The sequence below is a fragment of the Delphinapterus leucas genome, chromosome 17, assembly GCF_059928025.1.
Source record: "Delphinapterus leucas isolate spDelLeu-1000000601 "Yukka" chromosome 17, BTC_Dleu_Yukka2, whole genome shotgun sequence".
Taxonomy (NCBI): domain Eukaryota; kingdom Metazoa; phylum Chordata; class Mammalia; order Artiodactyla; family Monodontidae; genus Delphinapterus; species Delphinapterus leucas.
Window position 1 is genome coordinate 81,722,868 of NC_143145.1, and position 23,499 is coordinate 81,746,366.

The 23,499-nt window shown below is 39.5% G+C and overlaps 1 protein-coding gene across 9 annotated transcripts in view; it reads left to right on the forward strand.

Annotated features, from left to right (window-relative positions):
* Positions 1-13,369, forward strand: part of TMEM68 (transmembrane protein 68) — a 34,900-nt gene extending 21,531 nt beyond the window's left edge. For 8 of the 9 annotated variants that reach the window (XM_089899157.1, XM_022556779.3, XM_089899153.1 and 5 more), the window contains 3 exons: positions 3,337-3,397; positions 5,944-6,083; positions 11,739-13,369. In XM_089899157.1, coding sequence (XP_089755283.1) covers positions 3,337-3,397; positions 5,944-6,083; positions 11,739-11,843 — 306 coding nt within the window. In that variant the 3' untranslated portion in view covers positions 11,844-13,369. Of the gene's footprint in view, positions 1-629; positions 3,398-5,943; positions 6,084-11,738 lie in introns of those variants that run through there. The other variant, XM_089899155.1, reaches the window with a different exon arrangement.
* The last annotated feature ends 10,130 nt before the right edge of the window (positions 13,370-23,499 follow it).

Genomic DNA, 23,499 nt, shown 5'->3' on the forward strand with positions numbered 1-23,499 from the left:
AAATTATATAGAGAAAGAAGCCCTTTTATCAATCCCTGAGTTTCTAGATAATTAATTAAGATAACCTAGATAGAGCTTCCCTGGTAGCACAGTGGTTAAGAATCCACCTGCCAATAAAGGGGACACGGGTTCTAGCCCTGGTCCAGGAAGATCCCACATGCTGCTGAACAACTAAGCCCGTGCACCACAACTACTGAGCCTGCACTCTAGAGCCCATGAGCCATAACTGCTGGGCCCACGTGCCACAACTACTGAAGCCTATGTGCCTAGAGCCCGTGCTCCACAAGAGAAGCCCCGCAATGAGAAGCCCACGCACCACAACGAAGAGTAGCCCCCGCTCGCTGCAACTAGAGAAAGCCCATGCGCAGCAACGAAGACCCAACACAGCCAAAAAAAAAACCCGATAACCTAGATAATTTAAGGTTTTTTATACAAAACTTGAGAAAATTTAATAAACAGCCTTTTACAAGTTAATAAACAAAAATCTTTAACGTTGCTGATTTACAAAATAGCACTGCATCACTGATAAATCTTGTACCACCCTAACCTTTCTTAGCACTTTTAAAGGCTTTATGTTGGTACCCCTGTACAGTAAGTAGGTGACATATGTAATTATTCCAATGTTACAGATGAGGAGACTCAGGCACACAGAGATGAAGGGATGGAGGGACCCTGTCACACAGCAAGTCAGAAGCAGAGCTTACAGTTCAGGACTGCAGGCAGCTGGTACACTTCACAGTGAGTCCGCCAACCCCAAGATTAGAGGGCCTTGCAGATCCGCGAGGGAAGCCTTTCAGTCACATGTGGATACAGTTGTAAATGGCACCAGCAGCTTATTTGAAAAAGCCCTTCTTAGGTCTCACAGAATTATCATAAACTTTGAATAAAAAGTTACGACTGTTGTTACAAGACTAACCACATTTAAATTGAAACAGAGGAACGGAAATTCAAGTGAAAATCTAGGTCATCAACAGAAATTCACAAAATATTGGCAGAAAATATTTAAGGCTCGTCTGCAAGTTACAGGCTTTTTGATATAATCTAAATCACTCTTATTTTGTGAATTCCTGAGAATTCTGACTTTGCTAAGAATTTTTAGGTAATTTCGTAGCTAAATAATTTGGGGAAAAAATGAGCCCATTCACTCTAATTGGAAAACAAATAACAGATGTAAAAGAAAATAGCGTTCGTTTCAATAAAATTGTTTATATGTATTATCTCAATCTATAAAAACCTTGAGATGGGATAATTATTATTATTGTCATTTCATACATGAAGAAACAGGTTTAGTGACCTGTCCAATGGTTCCCACTTAAATTTTTGTGGCAAAGTTAAGACTCCAAGGCCACGCTCTATTCCCCAAGAATAGTTTTAACAAAATACACATTCTCTACCTCTTCACACACGTGTACATACATGTACAGAGATACATGTATACATGTAATCAATTTGATTCTAGGTTACTTATGCAACTACCTTGTTATACAAAGTGTGCGCAAACAAAGGAACCAACTACAGTATGAAGTTGTAATAAGGTAATGCTTGCAGCTGTAAGGCTGCAAGCTTGAATGTAAATTTAGAAACCAGGGTATAGCCTGGAATACTGAGTTTGTAGGGTAAGCCTTCTCCTGTTTAGTATCTTCTAGAAATGCCCAGCTTCTGGAGAGTTAGCCATTTAAAGGATGATATATATATACCTGAAGAGTCTTTATAAAGTGCATCCTTCAATACTAACTTCGGGGTTCATGCCAGTCAGTAGACAAAAACCTAGCAGCACTGATCAGAGAAGGCAAAGTTGTGTATATATGAGCTGAAAGCTTTCTGTTCCTTCCTGGGCATCTTAAGTTCTCAACTCTAAAGACATTGTAGAAGTATTTAAAACATTAGGATTCCAACCATCACTTTATTCTACAAAACTAGTGGTGGTTTTAGGAAAATCATAATCTGAATTTTTTTACAAAAGAGTCAGTCTACTTTGTCTTAGGTGTTAGCTTTGTGAATTAACTCCATCAGATTTTAAATTATTCATTGGACTGCTTCTTCCTTACCCGGCTTTTCTGGTTTTAAAATTGCTGCTGCCTGTTTCCTACCCTTTGTATTCAGAGAATACAAGCTAATTCCTTAGAAGCATTTTCTCTCTGTCCTGTTGATTCATTCCTTCTTTAGTTCACCTGTCACACTGTCTTTCAGTACCTGCTTTATTCCAGGCACTGTTCTAGGTGTTTCCAGCAGTGAACGAAACCAAGTCTCTGCTATGGGGGGTCTTGCTTCTCGTGAGGGGAGAGAGATAATAAATAAATGATCAGTTAGGTGATTGAAAGGGAGTATGTTTTATGAAGAAAGCTGTGCCTGTAGACTCTTTCCTTTAGTCCACCAGATTTGACTGCTTTCCAAAGCTGAAAAGGCATGGCTTTTTAAATGTCAGCTTATTTAAATGTTTCAAACCCTGCTCACTCAGGCAAGTAATTCTGTATTAACAAATGCTGATAGTAGACTGTAAGTAAAATGATCCTCGCCCCCCCTTCCAGTTTTATCTGTTCTAAAACATCATTTAATTCAGTATATTTTGTGTACCTTTTTAAAGTGTTTTATTCAATTTTTTATCTACTTCAGTTTCGCCGTGATGTAACTTCCTTACATGATCCTTTGCTACTTGATCCATTGTTTCATGACATTTAGATAAGGTCTCCATTTAAAAAAAATCATATTTAACCAATAATATTCATGGAAAAATAAAAACCATGAACTTTTGAGCAGACATCCTCCAAAATAATGATAGAAAGAGTTCTTTTATGTATATGTTTTTCCTTTTTTTTCTTTTTTTTTGGTGTTGAGTATTATACTTACTTTTCATTGATGTTGAACATTATTAGATTTAATAAGCTCACAAAAAAATGGTGTTTCACTAATTCCATGACAGCATCTTGCTAAAACTTGTCATTTGAACATATGTAAGTTTCTCCATAGAGAGAATTTCTGTTTTGAAACTTTTTCTTCAGTAGCCCACTGAAACCAGTTTAATTATCACATTCATTTTCCTTAATGAAATTAATGATCACTTTAATCTTAATTTTGAGTTTCAAGAGTTCATGTGGAATGATAGGAAAGTCGGTAAATGAAATATTATGTATTACCACTAGAAGGTAGTGTTTCCAATTTATATTTTTCTACAAATGATCATGTTAATTTTAGTCTGATAAATCACACTGGTGATAACAGTATACCTTTATTTTTAAAATGCCTTGGTTTTGTAACTTAAACAGGCCCTCAAAAGTTTGCATTAGAGACATCAAATGGATTGACGTATTTACTTTTTAATTCAAATTCTCTCTTTAGCCCATTATTCCTATGTTTACACAAAATATTCGAGAAGGATTTAGATCCCTCGGAGGAACAAGTAAGTTCTGATTCATATGGTTTTTCTAATTATAATGTAATATTTAGAATGTAATATTTTAAATATTTGGGCTTTTGAACACTACAGGAAAACTTTTTGAATTATTACTTTAGAAAACGCATATACTATTTAGATGTTTTTCTCTTTAAACTCTAAATGATAACTGGTTCTAAGTAATGGCGGCTCTAGATGTTAGATTTTTGTTAAGAGTCTCACGTATATACTGAGGCTTATTTATCATGGGCTTTTTAAAATTACGGAGTGAATTTTCTAATTTACTGTGTTAAACCATGTTGCTGAGGTTTAAAACAAATGTACTTATTTGTAAATAAAGACTGTCTTCCTAACTCATTCCTGAGGAAGTGACAGCTGTAAAAATGGATGGCAGTAAAAAAAATTGGGGGGGGCAGAATTTGAAAGTCTATTTATCCTGAAAAAAGTATATATATATATATATATATATATATATATATATGTTTGCATAAATCTCTTTTAAATTTTAAGAAATTAATTTCTATTGGAGTATAGTTGCTTTACAATGTTGTGTTAGTTTCAGGTGCACAGCAAAGTGAATCAGTTATACATATACATAGATCCACTCTTTTTTAGATTCTTTTCCCACATAGGTCATTACAGAATATTGAGTAGAGTTCCCTGTGCTATACAGCAGGTTCTTAGACAAGAAAATATTGAATTAAGATTAACAACCTAAGGAGATATCTTTTGCTTTAATTTATTTCGGTTACCTCTTGTTTTTTTTTTTTTGAACCATGATAGGTTTACATTGAAAAGTTCTCTTTGCCTACCTTTACTTTATTGATAACAAAGTAAGCTTTGAACCTAGCTATAAGAGTGATAACAATTCAATGTGCTTTCTCTTTGCAAAGTCTCTTTTTTTTTTTTTTTTAGTTTTATAGTTTGCTTTGTACCCTATGGTTTATATATTATATTTGATTGATTATGTTTTATCCCTAGTGCTATATTGTTAGTGTTCCCACCCACATACAAATCCCATCCTGAAAACCTTAAACTTCTGTTGTTCCTTTTATGTCTGTGTTGGTATATTGTTGATATTCCATTATGTTTTTTTTAGTTCTTTTTCTTCAAATTTGGAATGGAAAGGCAGATTGATGTGATGTTTAACTTTTGTTGTGTAATTAATCCTTCTAATTTTCTCTCAGATCATTTCTTTAGAATTTAAGTTGCATACCAGAAATTATTCCTAATTTTGTTTCTTTAATTGTAAAGTGGTTTTAAAATTCTTTTTGACTGGGTTTCCGTGGTGGCGCAGTGGTTGAGAGTCCACCTGCTGATGCAGGGGATGCGGGTTCGTGCCCCGGTCCGGGAGGATCCCACATGCCGCGGAGCGGCTGGGCCCGTGAGCCATGGCCGCTGGGCCTGCACGTCCGGAGCCTGTGCTCTGCAACAGGGGAGGCCACAGCAGTGAGAGACCCGCGTACCGCAAAAAAAAAAAAAAAAAAAAGTTCTTTTTGACTGCTTTTTTTACTTTAAAAGTTGGATATCTCAAAAGTTGGTGTGTAGTGGTATATTTTTTTGAGTATTACTTTGGGTCTTATGGTATATTCTGTGTTTCCATATATAAAGTGTTTTAAACTTTCAGTACAATTCTTTTTTTTTTTTTTTTTTTTTTTTTGCGGTACGCGGGCCTCTCACCGTTGTGGCCTCTCCCACTGCGGAGCACAGGCTCCGGACGCGCAGGCTCAGCGGCCATGGCTTACGGGCCCAGCCGCTCTGCGGCATGTGGGATCTTCCCGGACCGGGACACGAACCCACGTCCCCTGCATCGGCAGGCGGACTCTCAACCACTGCGCCGCCAGGGAAGCCCTCACAGCAGTTCTTAATTATGTATTCCATGTTGCTTGTCATGTTTTGGATTCTTTTTTTTTAAACTTAGTCTTAGTCTGTCAGTTTATGTTACATTATTACCACTTTTAATCTTGCTAAATTTCATGTTTGGTCATTAGCATTAACAATTCTTTTTCCTAGTTTACAGTAATGTTTTTAGTCTTTACTTAGTTTATTGGTGCATTTTAGTCTCATGTTTACTTGAATTTATTTTATGCTTTCATTTTTTCTTTTGTTTGTGTAACTCAGGTATTTGTGAGTCTCTAGACTTTTTAGCTTCTAGCTTTTTGTTGCAATCTTTATGCTGTGTTTTTCAATAATAGTAATTAGTTTACCTTTTTAAATTCTTACATTTTTAAAATCTCATCTTTCCCCCCTAATTAATAGACCTTATTTTTTTGAGCATTTTTATGTTTACAGAGAAATTGAGCAGAGGGCATAGAGAGTACCCACAAACCTCACCACTCCCCAGTTTCTTCTGTTATTCACATCTTGCATTAGTGTGGTACATTTGCTACGATCAATGAAAAGCTCATCTTTTAAAAAAGTATTGTATTAATTGCCAGGAGGTGATCCTGTTTGCCTCCATCCTCTAAGTCTTACATAATTAATTTGAAAGTTTACAGTTACATGCTCAGAATATTTAGCCAATTAAAATGATTTTGTTTTCTTTAAAACAGGGTTATTTAGGTGGCTGTATGAGAAGTTCCGCTATCCGTTTGCCCCAATGTATGGAGGTTTTCCAGTGAAGTTACGCACCTATTTAGGTGACCCCATTCCATACGATCCAAAGATCACGGCAGAAGAACTAGCTGAAAAGGTAAATTATTCTTTCTTTCTTAGTTTTAGGACATATTTGTAATTTCAGGTTTTATTTTAAAAATTAATAATTCTACAAGCATGTTCTGGATCAGTGGTGATTTTTCCCCCAGGGGACATCTGGCAATGTCTGGAGACACTTTATTGTCACCACGGATGAGACTCGGGAGGAGGTCGTGCTGTTGGTGTCCAGTGGGTAGAGGCCGGGGATGCTGGTAAACATTCTATAGTGCACAGGACACCCGCCCCGCCCCCAACAAAGAACCGTTCTTTCTAAAATGCCAGTTGTGTTGAGGTTAAAGTTCTTGGCACCATTAATTAAAAGGTTTCATTAAGTGATATTCAGAAGAAGAAAGCTTTGACCTCCATGAAAAGAAATTGCTTTTGTCTGGTAGAAATACCTTGGGAGGAAAATGGAATCATGTTTAAGAGTGTGGGTTGTGAAGTCAGATTGTTCTAGTGCCGCTGTTTGTTTGCTCGGGCAGGGGAGCAGGGGAGAGAACGGAGCCCACTCACAGAGTTACCCCTGGGGGTCACATGCGATTGAGGACATCCGTCATTGAGAGCAGTGTCTGCCATCTAGTAGGTGTTCCATGACTGCTGGCTACTGCTGTTACTCTAGGAACTTGTGGCCCAGTGTGGCAGGTAAATAACTAAATCGATGCTTTTAAGGCGATGCGTTCGCACGATGGTGTGCTTGCGGCGCGATTTCTCAACCTGGGCACTATTGGTATTTTGTTGTGCGGTTGTTCTGTGCACCATAGGGTGTTTACTCACCAGATGCTGGCAGCATCTCATCGCTATCCCTCACTCACTGTGACAATAAAAAAACATCTCTAGACGTTGCCATTATCCCCTGGGAGACAAGATCTCCCCTGGTTGAGACCTGCTGTTTTAGGGTATTATGGAAACACAAAGGAAAGACATCTAAATTAAACCAGGGATGCCTCCTTGAAGGAAGTGATGCTTGAATTCAGTTTTGAAAGGCGAAAAGGGATTCGCTGGGTGAAGAGTAGAGAGGTAGAGGAAACAGCGTATGAAAGGATGGCAGCACGAACTGGCGTAAAGTCTTCAGGGAGTTGAGGGTGGTCTGGGGTAGCTAAAGGGATAGAGAGTATAGACAATGAGGCTGGAAACATAGGAGTGTCTGGACCACGAAGGCACATCCTTGATTTTGTTTCTTGAAAGCCAGGGGTAGCTGCTGAAAGCAGATGACTGATGTAGTAGGTTTGCTTTTAGAAGGATCACTAGAAGCAGTAGGGAGGCCAAGTTTGAGTGAAACCAGGAGAAGCTCAAAAGGGAAGGAGACTGCTTTGTGAGGCAAAAAATAGGAAACGCTTCCTAGAATTGAGGGCATTTGTGGTAGGTCTTGAAAGACGGACGGAACTTGGACATGCGGACTTGGGGCAGGAGGGAAGAGTTCCAACAGAGGAACAGTGGTAGGAAAGTTGACTGCACACACCAACAGTGTAGAGCAGCCCGATAGGACTAGGAGAGTGAGGTTGGGAAGGGTGCCTAATAAATTCGCCTTCAGGAATTTCGCAAAGCATGTGAACATCGTGAAGGTTCTAAGAAGCCCCGCAATAAAGAGGTCTATTTAACTTTGTTTCAGAGAGCTTTGCCCAGTCTCATCTGACCAAAGCCAGCTCCTGGTTTTTCCTGGAATAGCAGCTAATAACAGCTCTGGAATAAACTGGGGGACTCACTAGCTGAGTGGGTAGCGAGCATTTGGTTGAGATGAAACTGGAAAAGTAAGTGGGAACTCTATTTTTCGGCCCGTGAATAGCAGATTTTGTTTAGGAGAGGCCATTGGAAGTAGCCGTTCACCCACAGTGACACTGGCCGAGGCAGGCACACAGCCACACTGGGCGTTAACGGGGCAGGACTGGATCCTTTCCACAGGGATGGCCCAGAAGAGGCCGAGCAGACGAGCAACCGTAATGCCCAGGGCTCAGCAAGGTCTGGCACTTAGGAAAGGATGCCCAGCTGAGGCAGCTAGAATGTCACATCAGATGAGCTTGACAAAGGTAACATTAATGATACATTATGTTCCTTGTCTGTGAGCTTCATTCTGAGAAAATGTACCTCCTGCTAGGTATTCTACTAACTGGTTAAGTGAGTTCACTCAGAGCGTGTAGCAATCCTTTTCCTGAAAGGAAACCCCTCCAACACTGGTTTCCCGGTCCGGGCAGGCTCTGTGCACAGCACTTCTCCCATCCCCAGGTGATGCCTCACGGTGGTGACTTTAGATGACACCAGGGCTCAGCCCTCAGCCTGTCATGTTGCTTCTGCCCACACACTTTATTGTTCCTGTACCACATCTCCGCAGCTCCCTGACAAATGCATTCTCCTTTAGCAGAGCTGAACTCTGTTTTGTTCTTTAAAAAGGTTTTTCCCACCTAACTATTAGGATTTAATTGGGTCAGAGCAAGTTAGGAACACTTTTTTACAAATACCGTCCATTTTTATGGTTAAGATACAAGGTAGTGGAGAGAGAGGGAAGAGAAACTGGCCTGGAAGTTTAGGGATCTGAGTCCTAACCCTAACTCTCCCACCAGGCAGCAGAGTCAGGTTGGGTAAATGGTATGTTCCTCCCTGAGTCTCAGAGTCCTCAACTGTAGAATGGGGAGATTAAAATAGATATCTCAGAGGTTTCGTCCAGGTCTAAAATTAAGTGAATCCTGTTCCCTTATTTTTCTCAGTTAAGGAGAATATATATATATTCCCGGGACTTGATTTTTCATGAGTGAGAAATATATTCATGGCACTGGTAGAGTTAGATATTTTAGATGTTAAAATATATATTTATATATTTACCAATTCAAACTGGTAAAAAGAAGAGGCCTTCCTGAATCATTGAAATACCTCAGTTACTGTCTCCAGTTACTTTATGTACTTTATTATCAGTATTTAAAGTAACAGAAGTTGTCTACGAAAGCATAGTTTAGTAAAATTTCTTGAGGGAATTTCCTTAAATATATAGTTGCCATATCCATATTTCTGATGGTAAGTTGTCATTGCTGAACTAAAGTAAACTTGAAATAAAGAATACTTGAAATTTTCCTTTTGTGGATACATTGCCTGAACTTCCAATCTCCATTGTTTACAATATAAGCATAAACTGTAGCATAATGATCCCTGGATTATCGCAAATTCAAAATTACTAACATCTAGATTAATGTAGAAATGAAACCTCATTTAAGAAATGGGAGCTAGACTGTTCAGACATTCGACTGTGGAGAAGATTCATTTTGTAGACGCTAAATCTAAATTAAGATACACTGTGCTCATGCTGCAGCGGGCACTTGGGATACGGCCTTAAAGCTCTCTCAGTCTCAAAGAGATCTGTTCTGTTTCCATCTGTCTCTTTGCCTCTCTCTCTGCATTCTGCATACACACATCCACACATACGTTAAGTACAGATTTATTTATATGTACAGGTATATATAATATACATGTCCTATTAAGGTGGAAGGAAGGTGGGGAGAAGTGGGTAGATTTGAGTGGTACCGGGAGGTGAGCTAACGGATGCCACCTATGGATTCTTATTCTCGATGAATGAGAAGCAGGAATTGTTAAGGATGATTCCCAGGTTTGGGTTACTGGGCTGGATTCATGGCCATTTGCTGAAGCATGTTGAGTTTGAGGTGCCTTTAAAACATTCAAGGGAAGTCATATTGAACATTCCTATCCGAGGCTGGGCGGCTGGAGATATAAATCTGGGAGTCGGCAGCAAATGGATGGTAATTTACGCTGTGGAAAGCTTACTGAGCCTTGGAGGAATAGTCAGTGCTTGATTTGGGGAGTGTAAATCTGCAAAAGGCGGTTGAAAGGGAGCGTCCTGAAAACCTAGCTTTTCCTCCAGGGGTGTGAGTTCCAGAAGCAGGATCAATGGTCACGTCAGATGAAAAGAATGTCCGTAGGATTTAGTGACACAAGGGGGTCATTAGTGATCTTTGCGAGAGCTGTATTTTCTTAATGCACAGACCTCATATTTCTCCACCCAGGAGTTCTTCCTTGATACATCAAGTCATACCAAACAAAGTCTCTACTTTTTCACTTGGTATTTAACTCCCTTCGTGATTTAATTGAAACCTACCTGTAAAGCCTTATAGTGCCCAGCAAATGAACACATACCTGAAATGCCAGCTCTCCGTGTCGCTTAACTGTTTTCTTGTGGTCTTTTCGCTCTTGCTGCTTTCTTCACTGCTATTGAAATCTCACAGGCCGGGGGAGACCCAGACCAAACAGTACCCCGTCCACGGAAACTTCCCTGGCCACCGGCCACCGATGAACTTCAGATGTGTTCTTTTCACATCTCAGATGATACAGCTCACAAATGAGCCTACATTCTAACTACTTTGTCCTTGATTATGCTTCTTATGAGCTCCTTGAGATTAGAGACTTGTTTCACTAACGTTATAGCTTCCGAAGCATCTAGTATTTTCTGAGTGAGTGAATAGAATTCGAAAAATATATGGCACAGAGCACAACCTGTGTGTCAGTCGCTGTGCTCAGTGCCTGAAGACATGGCTTCAGTTTCACGTAATCCTTATCGTAAGTGTATGAAATTGTTCTCACCTCACAGATGTGAAAACTTGTGCATTAGAGAGGCATATTTTTAAAATACATCTTTGGGCCAGGGTTTCTTAATTATATTTAAAAATAAATGAAGGTCCAAGATTTGTAAAAAGAAGGCTTACTAAAGGTTAGCATCTGAAAAGAAGTGTGTACGGGTGTGCCTACCTGTACTATGTGCACGCAGAAAAAGCTTTTTTAGAGAGCCACAAACTGATTTAAAGTAAAAATTGTTATTGTAAATCAACTATACTTCAATAAAATAAATTAAAAACAATAAATTAAAAATTGTTGAAATTTGTCATGAATTTAATGGGAACGAATAGTTTTAGAAGATTTCTTGATATATCCTAATTGACTTTTCCATTGCTATGACTTAATTTAAATTCCTATTAAATTATCTAGAAATTGGGGTAAAGAACTAAAGCATATCTGCTCGTTCGTAGTTTTCCTCACTTTTTCCTGTCGCGTTGCCTGATGCGATTGGTGTGTATGGTCATGAAAGACAAATACATAAAAATTTATTAATGGGTGAAAAGGAGTGAAAAATTCCATTTGCCTACCAGAAAATTTCCTACTACATTTTTCTTCTGATTTTTTTCCCTTCAGTTCTTTTTAGTGTTTATTATGTGCAAGGCATTGCTGTGCTCAGTGCTGGAGAAATGCTAAGATGTATTTTAAGGAGCTTACAACCTGGTGTAGAAAGTTGCCATGCAGACAGTATCTGTAATTCAAGTGTAATAAAGTAAGTATAAGAAATATGCTATGCACAGGGAAGAACCACTGCATCAATGAAAGTTCAAGAACCTTCTGTACTAAACACAGTTTGCAACGTTCTGCTACTTTTTTGTATGTTTAGAATGCTGAAAGGGTTTTGAAGTTAAATAAACAGTATTACATTAAAAAAAAAAGAAATATGCTATGGGCATGCTGAGAAGGAGATCATTTATTCTGAGTAGCGATGGGTGCTAAGTTAGGGAAGACTTCTCATAAGTAATAGTATATTAAAATCCTTACTAACTACATATCTACATTGAGAACTAAAAGAATAACGGCCTTTCTTTTGTTTTCTTGATAGACGAAGGATGCTGTTCAAGCTTTGATTGATAAGCACCAAAGAATACCCGGAAACATTATGAGTGCTTTGCTAGAACGTTTTCATAACAAACAAAAGATCAACTAGAAGACTCTTTAATACATTTATGTTAATATGTTTATGTCTGTAGGACTGTCTTCAAAATTTTGTGGGTTCTATAGTTAGTATTTTTTAAAACACCGTGTTAATAAGCATCTTTCACTGAACTCGTTTAACACTGTATTGTCAATTTTGTTTCTGCAATCCATTGTGTCAGATTTAAACAGTAACTCGTTACATGCCTAATTATTCAGAAAATGATCATGGTTCTTTTTATAATTTCCTAATAATGTATCATAAACATAGATTCTTAAAGTTAAGTTTATTAATAACAGCAATGGAGGTTAAACAAACATTCCTAAATAATGCATCTAGTTTCTGTATCTCTTGCACTGAGCTAGTTTTGCAAGGTGGCATAACCTAGAGTTTAGTACAGACACTTCAGTTAGGAAAAAAAAATGCTCCTTCCTCTGCCCCTCATTCCTTTCATGACCTTGGGCAAATCGCATAATGTTTTTATGCCTCAACAGTTCAATTTTTAAAAACATGTTAATACTTTGGTGAGGAATATTGTTTTAAATTCTTTATATTTGCTGTGATTGATAACTGTAGAACGAAATTATAACTGAATTAATTAAACAATACCAACATCTTTTAGAAGCTTATGTATTTTGTCCATAGGATGTTTAAATTACTCCTTCAGGTATGATGTCAAGTTGCCAAGGACAATGAAAATGATGTACTGTTTTTCAAGTTGAGTAAAAAAGAAATTAGGGAAAGTAAAATTTCTAATTATTGTTATTATTCTTTCTAGTATTATTTTTATATATATATATATGTATATATATATATATATATATTTTTTTTTTTTTTTTTTGCGGTATGCGGGCCTCTCACCGCTGTGGCCTCTCCAGTTGCGGAGCACAGGCTCCGGACGCGCAGGCTCAGCGGCCATGGCTCACGGGCCCAGCCACTCCGCGGCATGTGGGATCCTCCCGGACCGGGGCACGAACCTGTGTCCCCTGCATGGGCAGGCAGACTCTCAGCCACTGCGCCACCAGGGAAGCCCCCTCTAGTATTATATTTTTAATGAGACTCTGTAGACAAGCCGTACAGGGTGTGCATTGTCAGCCCTATGATATGGCATTTAATACTGTCAGGATAGAAATCACGGTTGTGCCCTGCATCTCATATGTTAGAAGCTGATTCTAGGCTGATGAAAGCACAGAGAGAAAGCTCTGCTTTTGCTCAACATCATGGCTTATTCAGCTTGTCTTTGCAACCAGTCAGATGGTTTATTGTTTCAATAAAAATATACTTGAATAATGAATTTATGTGAACATGTCTTTCTGAAAAATTAATGGCTTTCGATTTGTTGTCTCCTTGAAATCTGAGTTTAAAAGTATTTAAACACGATAGTACCAGAAATCAAATGCAGTATGTCCCTCTCCCTTTTTAAGATATTAAATTACTTGGATTTTTGTATAAATTTTTGTATAACAAGTATGTATGTATGATACGTGTAATGTATATAAAATTAAGCAGCATAAAAATAAAAGCTGAACTGAAGTTCATATTCTTGTGAGATTACATATGTGACATTTTCTTAGTTTAAACGGATTTTTTTGTTTTACTCTTTATGTATTTCTCACCTACAGTCATATTGATCAGTCTCAGCCACAAAGAATAAACCTGACTTTCCAATGTAATAAATATCTTTTAATTCCAGCTTCAACGAAAAGAGTCAACTAATGATATTTTGCAGATTTTTTTTCCCTCTCTAGCAGTGAGCAGTGTTTGTTTAAAATTGATAAATATTTCCGGAATGAAGAAATAAATGATCATACTATGAACGAGAATAATATTTTTTGGCAACTATTGGGTTTTAAAAACTGTAGAAAGAAACATTCATTGCTAATGTAGCAAAAGCCATTATTTTTTACAGTATTTAAGTTTTACTGCATTACTTAAAACCTTTTTTTCTTCTTTGATACTCAGATTAACAGGAAGGCTCTCTGTCTTGTTTGATGCAAGATCTCTATCTTTGCTATTTGAATTTAAATGCCATTTAGAAGAATGAGGGAATGTGACTAAATATAGAGACATAAGTAATAATAGAAAGGAGGAGGTGTTGGGGATTTTTTTGTTTTTGTTTTGTTTTGTTTTTAGTTTACCACTTTGTCTTACACTTAAAAACTTTTTGTTTTATATTGGAGTATAGTTGATTTACAATGTTGTGTTAGTTTCTGTGCACAGCAAAGTGAATCAGTTATACATATACTGTATCCACTCCTTTTTAGATGCCTTTCCCATATAGGTCATTACAGAGTACTGAGTAGAGTTCCCTGTGCTCTACAGTAGGTCCTTGTTGATTATCTATTTTACATATTGTAGTGTGCATATTTTAATCCCAACCTCCTAATTTATCCCTCCCCCCCAACCTTTCCCCTTTGGTAACCATACATTTGTTTTCTACGTCTGTGAGTCTGTTTCTGTTTTGTAAATAAATTCATTTGTATCCGTTTTTTAGATTCCACATATAAGTGGTATTATATGATATTTGTTTTTCTCTGTCTGACTTACTTCACTTAGTATGGTAACCTCTAGGTCCATCCATGTTGCACAAATGGCATTATTTCATCCATTTTTATGGCTGAGTAATATTCCATTGTGTATATGTACCACATCTTCTTTATCCATTCATCTGCTGATGGACACCTAGGTCGCTTCCATTTCTTATTGTAAATAGTGAACACTGGGAAGTGCATATCTTTTCAAATTGTGGTTTTCAAGGAGGGGGTGTTTTTCACGCTTTTTGAAACATGAGTCCTCAAGTCAGAACCTGATGAAAGCCAGGGACTCCCTCCAGAAGCATGGACTTGGCCCACTTTTATGGGAAATCTTTCATACCCTTTCAAAAAAACTTTCATTTTGAAACAATTACAAATCTACCAAAAAGTTGCAATTATTGTGCACAGTACTCCATATACTTTCACACAGATTCCCCAACTGTTATGGCACGTTTGTTTTATTATCTTCATACGTTCTCTCTCTCTCTCTCTCTCTCTCTCTCTCTCTCTCTCTCTCTCTCTTTCTCTCTGTCCTCTCTTTCCTCCCTTCCCACATATATATCTATAAAGTTTTCTCCTGAATTGTCTGATGGTAAATGCAGATACCATGCCCCTTCCTACGTGGCCGTCCATTAACGGAACCACTGAGCAATGATCAAAATCAGGAAATTTGTCATTGAGATAATAGTATTATCTGATCTAATGACCGGATTCAAATTTCACCAGTTGTCTCAATAATACGCTTTGCATCAATTTCTCCTCCTGATGCACGGTTCATAGCAGGACCACACACTGCATTTAGTTTTCCTACGTGTTTAATCACCTTTCATCTGGGATGATTCCCCAGCCCTACTTTGTCTTTAATGATACTGACATTTTTGGAGAAGACAGACTACCTGTTCTGTAGCCACCTCTTCAATCTGTTTTTCCCTGATGTTCCGTCATGATTTGATTCAGGTTATGCATTATTCCAGAAATGCTACATAAATGATGCTGTACTCTTTCCAGTGGGTCATATCAGGAGGCATAGAATGTTGGTTTGTGTCATTAGTAATCATAGTAACTTGATCACCTGGTTAAAGTGGCGCCCACCAGGTTTCTTCCCCGTAAAGTTATTATTTCCTTTGTAATGAATACGTTTATGGAGAGAATATGTAAATATATGTTGCTCATCAAACTTACACCCACTAGTTTTAGCATCTTTGAACTGAGTATTGCCGGGATAAATTCTTACTCTGAGGGTTTCAACGTGTGAAACTCTATTATTATTATTCTATTATTCTACGTTTATGAGTTGGCATCCTACTGTAAGAAGAAACTTCCCAATTTCCACCCCCCCACACACACCAAACACTCAACCTATCATCTGAGGTTCATATTTTGTTTAAAGGATAATGCATACATACTCTTAAGTGATTTAAATATGAGACCCTTTGAAGTTTATGACATTTTATGAACCATTGAAATAATAGACATTTACAGGGTTAACTTGCGTGTGTTTTTGTATTTATGTATATGATTACTATTTTTAAAATATATTTTTGTTACTTTTTTATTGGGCAGATATACATACCAAGATTTACAATCTTAACCCCTTTTAAGTGTACAATCCACTGGCATTAAGTACATTCACAGTATGGTGGCACCATCACCACTATCCATTTCCAGAACTTCTTCACCATCCCAAACAGAAACTCTGTACCCATTAAACAATAACTGTCCATTCACCTCTCCCTCATTTCCTGGGAAACTCTATTCGACTTCCTGTTTCTATGAATTTGCCCACTCTAAGTACCTTATATAAATGGAATCACAATATCTGTGTCTTCGTGTCTGGCTTATTTCACTTAACATAAATACCTGAGCTCTCTCCTGACACCAAACGACATAGTTCCAACGCCAGTTCTCTGACGTCAGCTGGGTGTCCTCCAATTCCATTCAAGTCTGACAGTACTGGAGTCAACACAGACCCTATAGGCTAAGGGCTCAGTCCCACAAGACTGCCCCTACTTCAGATGCCAGCTGCCAATGGGGCCCCCAGGCCACTCCCACTTCCGCCTGGCCTACTACAGAGTTGGAGGTTCCCATGACATCCCCTCAGGTGGCATAATTCCATAGAACAGCTCAGAACTCAGGAAAATGCTGTACTAAAAATTTTATTATCAAAGATTCAACCCAGGAACAGCCAAATGGAAGAGGGCAAGCTACAGGGGGCGGGGCGCAGAGCTTCCACGCCCCCTCTGGGTGCACTGCCTGCCCAGCGTGTCCAAGCGTTCACCAACCCAGAAGCCTTCGCAAACCTCACAGTGATCACCAGTGGTGGTTGAACTACATCTCTAACCCGTCTCTGCTCCCTGGACGTTGAGGTTGGGGCTGAAAGTTTTAACCCTCTAATCACACAGTTAGTTTTTCTGGTAACCAGCTCCCACCCTGAAGCTCTTTAGCCACCCCCGGCGCCCCACCCCCGACCAGGAGTCATATATTGTTAATATTAAGAGTCAGCAAATTCAGAGTCATAGCACTGACAGCTGTGCCCTTGGTTCCTTGAAGAATACTTACCACATTGTAAACAGTTGCTGAATACATGAACAAAGTGTGTGAGAAGGCTAAAATATTTTCTTGGGATAAAAGAAATCATGTGACTGACTTCATATAAAAAAGCAATTTAATCGATTTGTAAAAACTCACCATTGTATTGAAATCCCAAGTTCTACTAGCTAGAAAATTAGAATCAGTTCAAAAATAGTTTGCTCTATTGATTAATCAAAAGAACTTGATACCCTAAAGATCAATGTTCAGGACTGCACTAACCCTAGAGTGGAGACAGCAAACAAATCCTATCTGTGAAATGTATCGCATTGAGTTTCCTGCAAATCGAATCTAGGAATTGTTCATTTTCATCGATTGGTACTACCATCATGAAATGCTACAAAGAGGTTTCTTTTAAGTGTTCCAGGATACAATTAAATGGATTTTGTGAGACCTGTGTGGGATAACTTTTGGAAAAGAACAGTGTATTTTGTGTGCGTTAAAGACTGAAAAAGAATAATTGGCGTTAAATTTAGGCAAGTGTGGTATTGATTAAGTTTCTTGAGCCTCAAGGTGATGAGGTACTGTAATAGGCTGGACAGGGAGGTTGTGAAGCCCAGAGAGATTTTTTTTTTTTAAGATAATACTACATAAAAGACACATTCCATCCATTTTCTCCTGAAAGAACTTTCCTTTCCCTCCTCCACTCGGGTCACGTTTGAGCATGCATTCATTCTCTCATCTTTCTTTCTTACTAACATGGGTGATGTTAGTTTTTATGAAAAAGGTGGGTGACAAGATTCTTTATGCACTTTGCATTGTCATGCCTGTTACCACTCGGAGGCCACTATTTGCCCATTTTAACCAAACATAAACAAAAACAGAAGCATCTTTTCATAATCTTCTGCTTCGGCATCATTCACGTGTCTCTGCTGCTGCCACCTACTAACCTCCTGATGTAATCAACCCTCTCCCCACACTACCCCCCTGTGCCCCTGGATCCCCCGCGACACCTGTTTGAATGGATCATTCAGCATTCTACATTGCACTGGCTTTGACGCTGGAGGTCCACTGTCCATCCTGAAACAGCATTCCTGCTTCTTCCTTGCTAAAGCGCCACACATCGGTTTGGGCGACCACCTTCCCCACAAGACACCTAAAAGTTGCTGATCAGTCTAGGGAAGCCCCTTCCCTTTGCCAGGAATTTGTTCAGGGGTTGGTATGTGACCCACTTTGGGCTTAATTTTTTGAGGAGCTGCTATACTGTTTCCCATAGCAGTCGCACCATTTTACATTCTCACTAGCTGTGCCCAAGGGCTCCAATGTTTCCAAATCCTTGCCAATAATTATGTCTGGTTTTTTGATAGTAGGCATTTAATGGGTGTGAAGTGGTGTCCCGTTGTGGTTTTGATTTTCATTTCCTGAATGGTTAGTGATGCTGAGCATCTTGTCATGTGCTTATTGGCCTCTTGCCTGTCTTCTTTGGAGAAACATCTGCCAAGTCCTTTGCTCATTTTTTTTTTTTTTTTTGCGGTACACGGACCTCTCACTGTTGTGGCCTCTCCCGTTGCGGAGCACAGGCTCCTGACGCGCAGGCTCAGCGGCCATGTCTCACGGGCCCAGCCGCTCCACGGCATGTGGGATCATCCCGGACCGGGAAACGAACCCGTGTCCCCTGCATCGGCAGGCGGACTCTCAACCACTGCGCCACCAGGGAAGTCCCCTTTGCTCATTTTTGAATTGAATTTTTTTGTTGCTCAGGTTTAGGAGTTCTTTATACATTCTAGATATGAATCCTTTATCAGATATATGATTTGCAAATATTTTCTCCTTTCTGTGGGCTGCCTTTTCACTCTTTTGATAGTGGCCTTTAATGGACAAAAGTTTTAATTTTGAAAAAGTTCAATTTACTTTTTTTCTTTTATTGCCTGTACTTTTGGTGTCATATCCAAGAAATCATTGCCAAATCCATGTCCAAATGAAGTTTTCTCCTGTGTTTTCTTCTAAAGGTTTTATAGTTTTAGTTCTTACCTTTAGGTCTTTAATCCAACTTGAGTTCATCCATTTTTGCACATGGTGTAAGATGCAGGTCCAACTTTATTCTTTTGCACGTGGAGTTTGGAAAAGAACAGGATTTTCTTTTAGATGTAGCTGAAGACATATTAGCATTGAGGTTTGCAAACTTTCTCAGGTCACAGAATCCTTAGCGTCCCAGTAAATCTTGTATGTGGCACCCAGGCCAAGAGTAGTACCTAAAAATTCCACTCACTAAATTGTTATATCTAAACAACTTCATATATATTCAAACCTGAACAATTTAGCCATTTGAAAAAAGTACTACACATAAATTTGAAAGAAAGAAAAAACTATTTTAATGTATTCTTAAATAACACAATTACTTACTCGTGGAGTTTCTGGGTCTGTTGGGTGATGCACAACATCTCAAACCTTGGAATCAAAGTGGACACTGCTGCCAACTGAGATGAACTCAGTCCCTTCATTAGGGGAGCACCTCACAGAAAGTGCCGTGAGTTTTTTGCATGCTGGGGCAGAGCAGGGCTTAAAATAAAAGTAAGTCCTCAGTGGCGTGCAAATGTCCTTCTCCGGATGGAACGAGAAGCGAGAGGAGTGTGTGCACACTTATTTCATGGGCTTCGTCCTTCGGCTCATCCCTGCTCACAGCCACAGAGCTTTCGTCCCCACTGCCCTCCAGCTCTGCAGGAGCAAGCTGCGACTCCAGAGCCGGCTGGCTTGCATTCCTCTTAAACCAAGGGATTCAAGAAGCAAATTTAAAACCTGAAAATCATAGAAATCATCAGCGCGACACCACAAACCACAGGGGACCTTCTCCTGGTCTCTTCCAGCTTAGGGGAGGTCAAGTCCAGCCCGTGTGGACTGATGGTGAGGAATGTGTGCAGGTGAGTCCCTCATGGCCCTGGGCTCAGTTCCGGCCTGCCCCTTCCCTGTGTGACCGTGGGAGGGTTGCTCATCCCCTGTAAACCTCAGCTCTCTACACCGTGAAAGGGGATTGGGAACAGACGGCTGCAGTTTCAATGTGAGGATTGAATAAGATCACGTGTGTTTCACTGTTGCCGTGGTGTCGAGAGCGTCACAACTGCTCAGTAAGCCATAGTTGTTGCTGTATTATTATTTAGTTTGTTATCAGCATTATCACTAGCCAGAGAATGACATTTTCTAGAAAGATTTGCCATAAAGACGTATAAAAGTTGCATCTGTATCCCACCAGGGACCCAACAGGAGACAGATGACACAGTCAAAAGTGGTGATGGAAGTGAGACGAATGACGGGCCTAGTTACCATGGTAGGGGGAGGGGTAAGGGAGACCAGGAGAGCACTCCTGGGCTACAGACCACCTGTGGCTAGAGACCACCTGTCCCAGCTCTAAGCCAGGGCCGCCCAGGAACAGCTGTGGCTTGACAGACACAGACGGCCACTGTCAACTCAGGGCTCAGCCTGGAGGGGCCCAGGGGGCTGTATCAGCCGGCCTTCCCCTCCTCTCCGTCTCCAGCCTTCTGCACAGGCCTGTTGGCTAAAACTCCAGCAGAAGCCGGAGGGCAGGGGAGTGGTTCCCCCCACCGCCCCCCAGTAGCGGAGTGCAGCTGGGGAAGAGGGGAGAGCGTATCTGCAGGGACAAACGGAGGAGGACCTGGGCAGAGATGGGGGGATTCGCCTTGACAGGAGGAAGGGAAGCTCCTGACCATGAGAGGAGATGCCTGGGTCGACGGGGAGATGTTTGTGGGAGCGTGGTAGGAAGCTGGGTGAGTTCTAGCATGAGGGCTATGATTCTTATTTTCTTGGTAAGGTTCATGAAGCTGCTAATTACAAGACAGAAGGCAACGTAGTGGGACTTTCCAAAAATGAGGGTTAAGTTTGGAAGCATTTTGGGATAGCCACTAAGATTATGTAAAGGGTCTTCAGGTTTAGAATCTTGGTGATGTTGGAGACCACAGATCCCAATTTACATGGAGCTTTTTTTTTTTTAATTTTATCGGAGTCTAGTTGATTTACAAGGTTGTGTAAGTTTCAGGTGTACAGCCAAGTGATTCAGTTATAAATATGCATATATTCATTCTTTTTCAGATTCTTTTTCTCATGGAGGTTATCACAGAATATTGAGTAGAGTTCTCTGTGCTGTACGGCAGGTCCTCTTTTTGTTATCTGTCTTATATCTAGTAGTGTGTGTTACATGGAGCTTTTCATGTTCGGCAGGGTGGGGTCTTAAGCAGAGAAGTGGAATGATTGGCTAAACAGGGAAATGCTTAAGCAGAAAGAGGTTGATAGACATGTAGAAAATAGAAAAGTGAAGAACTCTGAGAGCTTCATGAAGTAAAAGTAGGAATTAGGAGACAGAGTGTATGATGGATAAAAGCAGATCAGGGTATGAAAGAGTGGAACGTGAGGGTAAAAGGTAAAGATATTCCAGGCTATGACAAGGACAAGTGTGGTCATGGGAAGAGTCGGCTGAGGGTGGAGGTGAAGTTAAAGAAGTCGCCTCAGCTAAGACACCCTCCGCCAACTGCTCCACGTGCTGAGATGCTACAGCAGACGCACGGGTACCACGCTCAAGGCACAGAGACACTGGACATCTTTCAGACACTGCATGAATCACTAGCTTAAAATGGTTCACAATTTCAACATTGGATCACACCACTTACCTTCCATGGCATTATACCTTTGCAAAGGTGTTTTCCAGAGTGGTTGAAATAGAAAGCAAATACCACACAAGACCCAGTGGTTTTCCTGCGAACAGGAAATGAGGACAGCAGTGTCCAGTTTGATTCCAAGGTCTGAGATGTTGTGCATCACCCAACAGACCCACCCTGTTAATCTAAGTGTTTCCGGTGTGTAGCCACGATTAGAACTCCTGGTCTAAACCTAGAGGCCTAAGAATTGCCTTCAGGGTGTTGATAAACTCACTGAAATTGCATAATTATACAAGAACTGGGTGGCTGGCTGGCTCAGGATGAATCAAGAAGAGTCCTGATTCACGGGTGGGAACCCAGCAGCCTAAGCACATTGGTTAAGCTTGGACTCCAATGTTAGCTGAGCCAATCGGTATCTTTGCCCTGGAGATTTTTCTTGTTTGTTTCTAAAATTTTTCACTTTTATTTTTCCTTTACTAGACTGCTGCTCAAAATAAACATAACTTTATTTTTTCTTATAATGAAAATAGCACATTAATAGAAATAAATCCAGAAAATACAAAAAGGTGTAAAGTAAAAATGACAATTACCACCACCCAGAGAGAAATCTTATTAACATTTTGATGTGTGCCTTTCCATAATTTTTCTATGCATATAAAAAATGTGATTATATTACAATGTTTTGTAATCTTCCTTATTAAGCGTAACATATCATATTTTCCTTCATACAGAATATTGATCCTCAAGATTATTTTAAAATCTGCCATGGCAACAGCCATTGAGTGGCTATACCATAATTTATTTAACAAGTTCCCTATTGAGAATTGAGAAAGCATGCTTTTCATTGTTTCACTCTTACGAATAACACCATGATGAACATATTTCTGCATATAACTTTGTATGCCTTTCTAGCTCTTTCCTTAGGATAAATTCACAGAGGTAAGATGCCTGGGTAAAGGGTATGCATATTAAAAATCTGATTACATATTGCCAAATTACCCCCTAGGGAAGCTGATCTCATTTACACTCCTGGGACCTTGGCGTGAGAATATGTTCCTCCACACGTTACCAATACCAGCTCTTAGTAATCTTAAAATTTTGCCAATCTGTTAGGTAAAAATTATACTTCTTGTTTAGTCACTTTGATTACTCTATAGGGGAAGCACTGATCAAATTCTGAGCTAGAAAATTTCACTTTAGCCTTGGATGCCACTAGGTTTCGGTCCCATGTTGAGGAAGTAACCAGTGACCTGCCTCTGATAAAGGCTAAGGTGACATCCTGCTGACTACATTTTTTTAACAGTCTACCCTTGAGGTTGATACACGTTAAATTACTGGCTGCTTTGATTTTCTGAATAACTTTTTAAAATATAATGCATACAACCCATAAGTTTCCAATAATACTAAGAAAGTGGGTCATAATGGCAAAATGAGCTTGATAATGCAGACCATGGGAAAGTTGAAGAATATATCATTTCTTGGAAATACGTGAAGCTTTAAGAACTAAAACCTCCTAAAAGACATGGACTTAAAATCCCCTTGATGTAAAGGAAAAATTGAATTATAAGAACAGACTTGGCCTTTTGATAGAGGCTCACATTTAAAAGTCTTGGACACCACAGTGGTGTCCAAGTGTCCAAAATTAAATTGAGAAGCATTTGGGAGGATCTTGAAGTTATATGTTACTCTTACATCCCCTCAGCTCAGTGTGAGACAGCATGCAGCAGGTCTGACCCTTCAGTTTATCCCTGTAACCACATCACTTTTCTTTTTGTCCTCTCAAAACCTCTCTTTCTCATCCAACAGTGACTTATTCCTTTCCCCCCCATTCCACTGTTCTTTTGTCTTAATTGAATGTTCTCATAACACAAATGTAACTATTAAGCTCTTTTAAAGTGTCCAATTAAACGGCCTTTGGTACGTTCACAGTGCTGTGCAGCC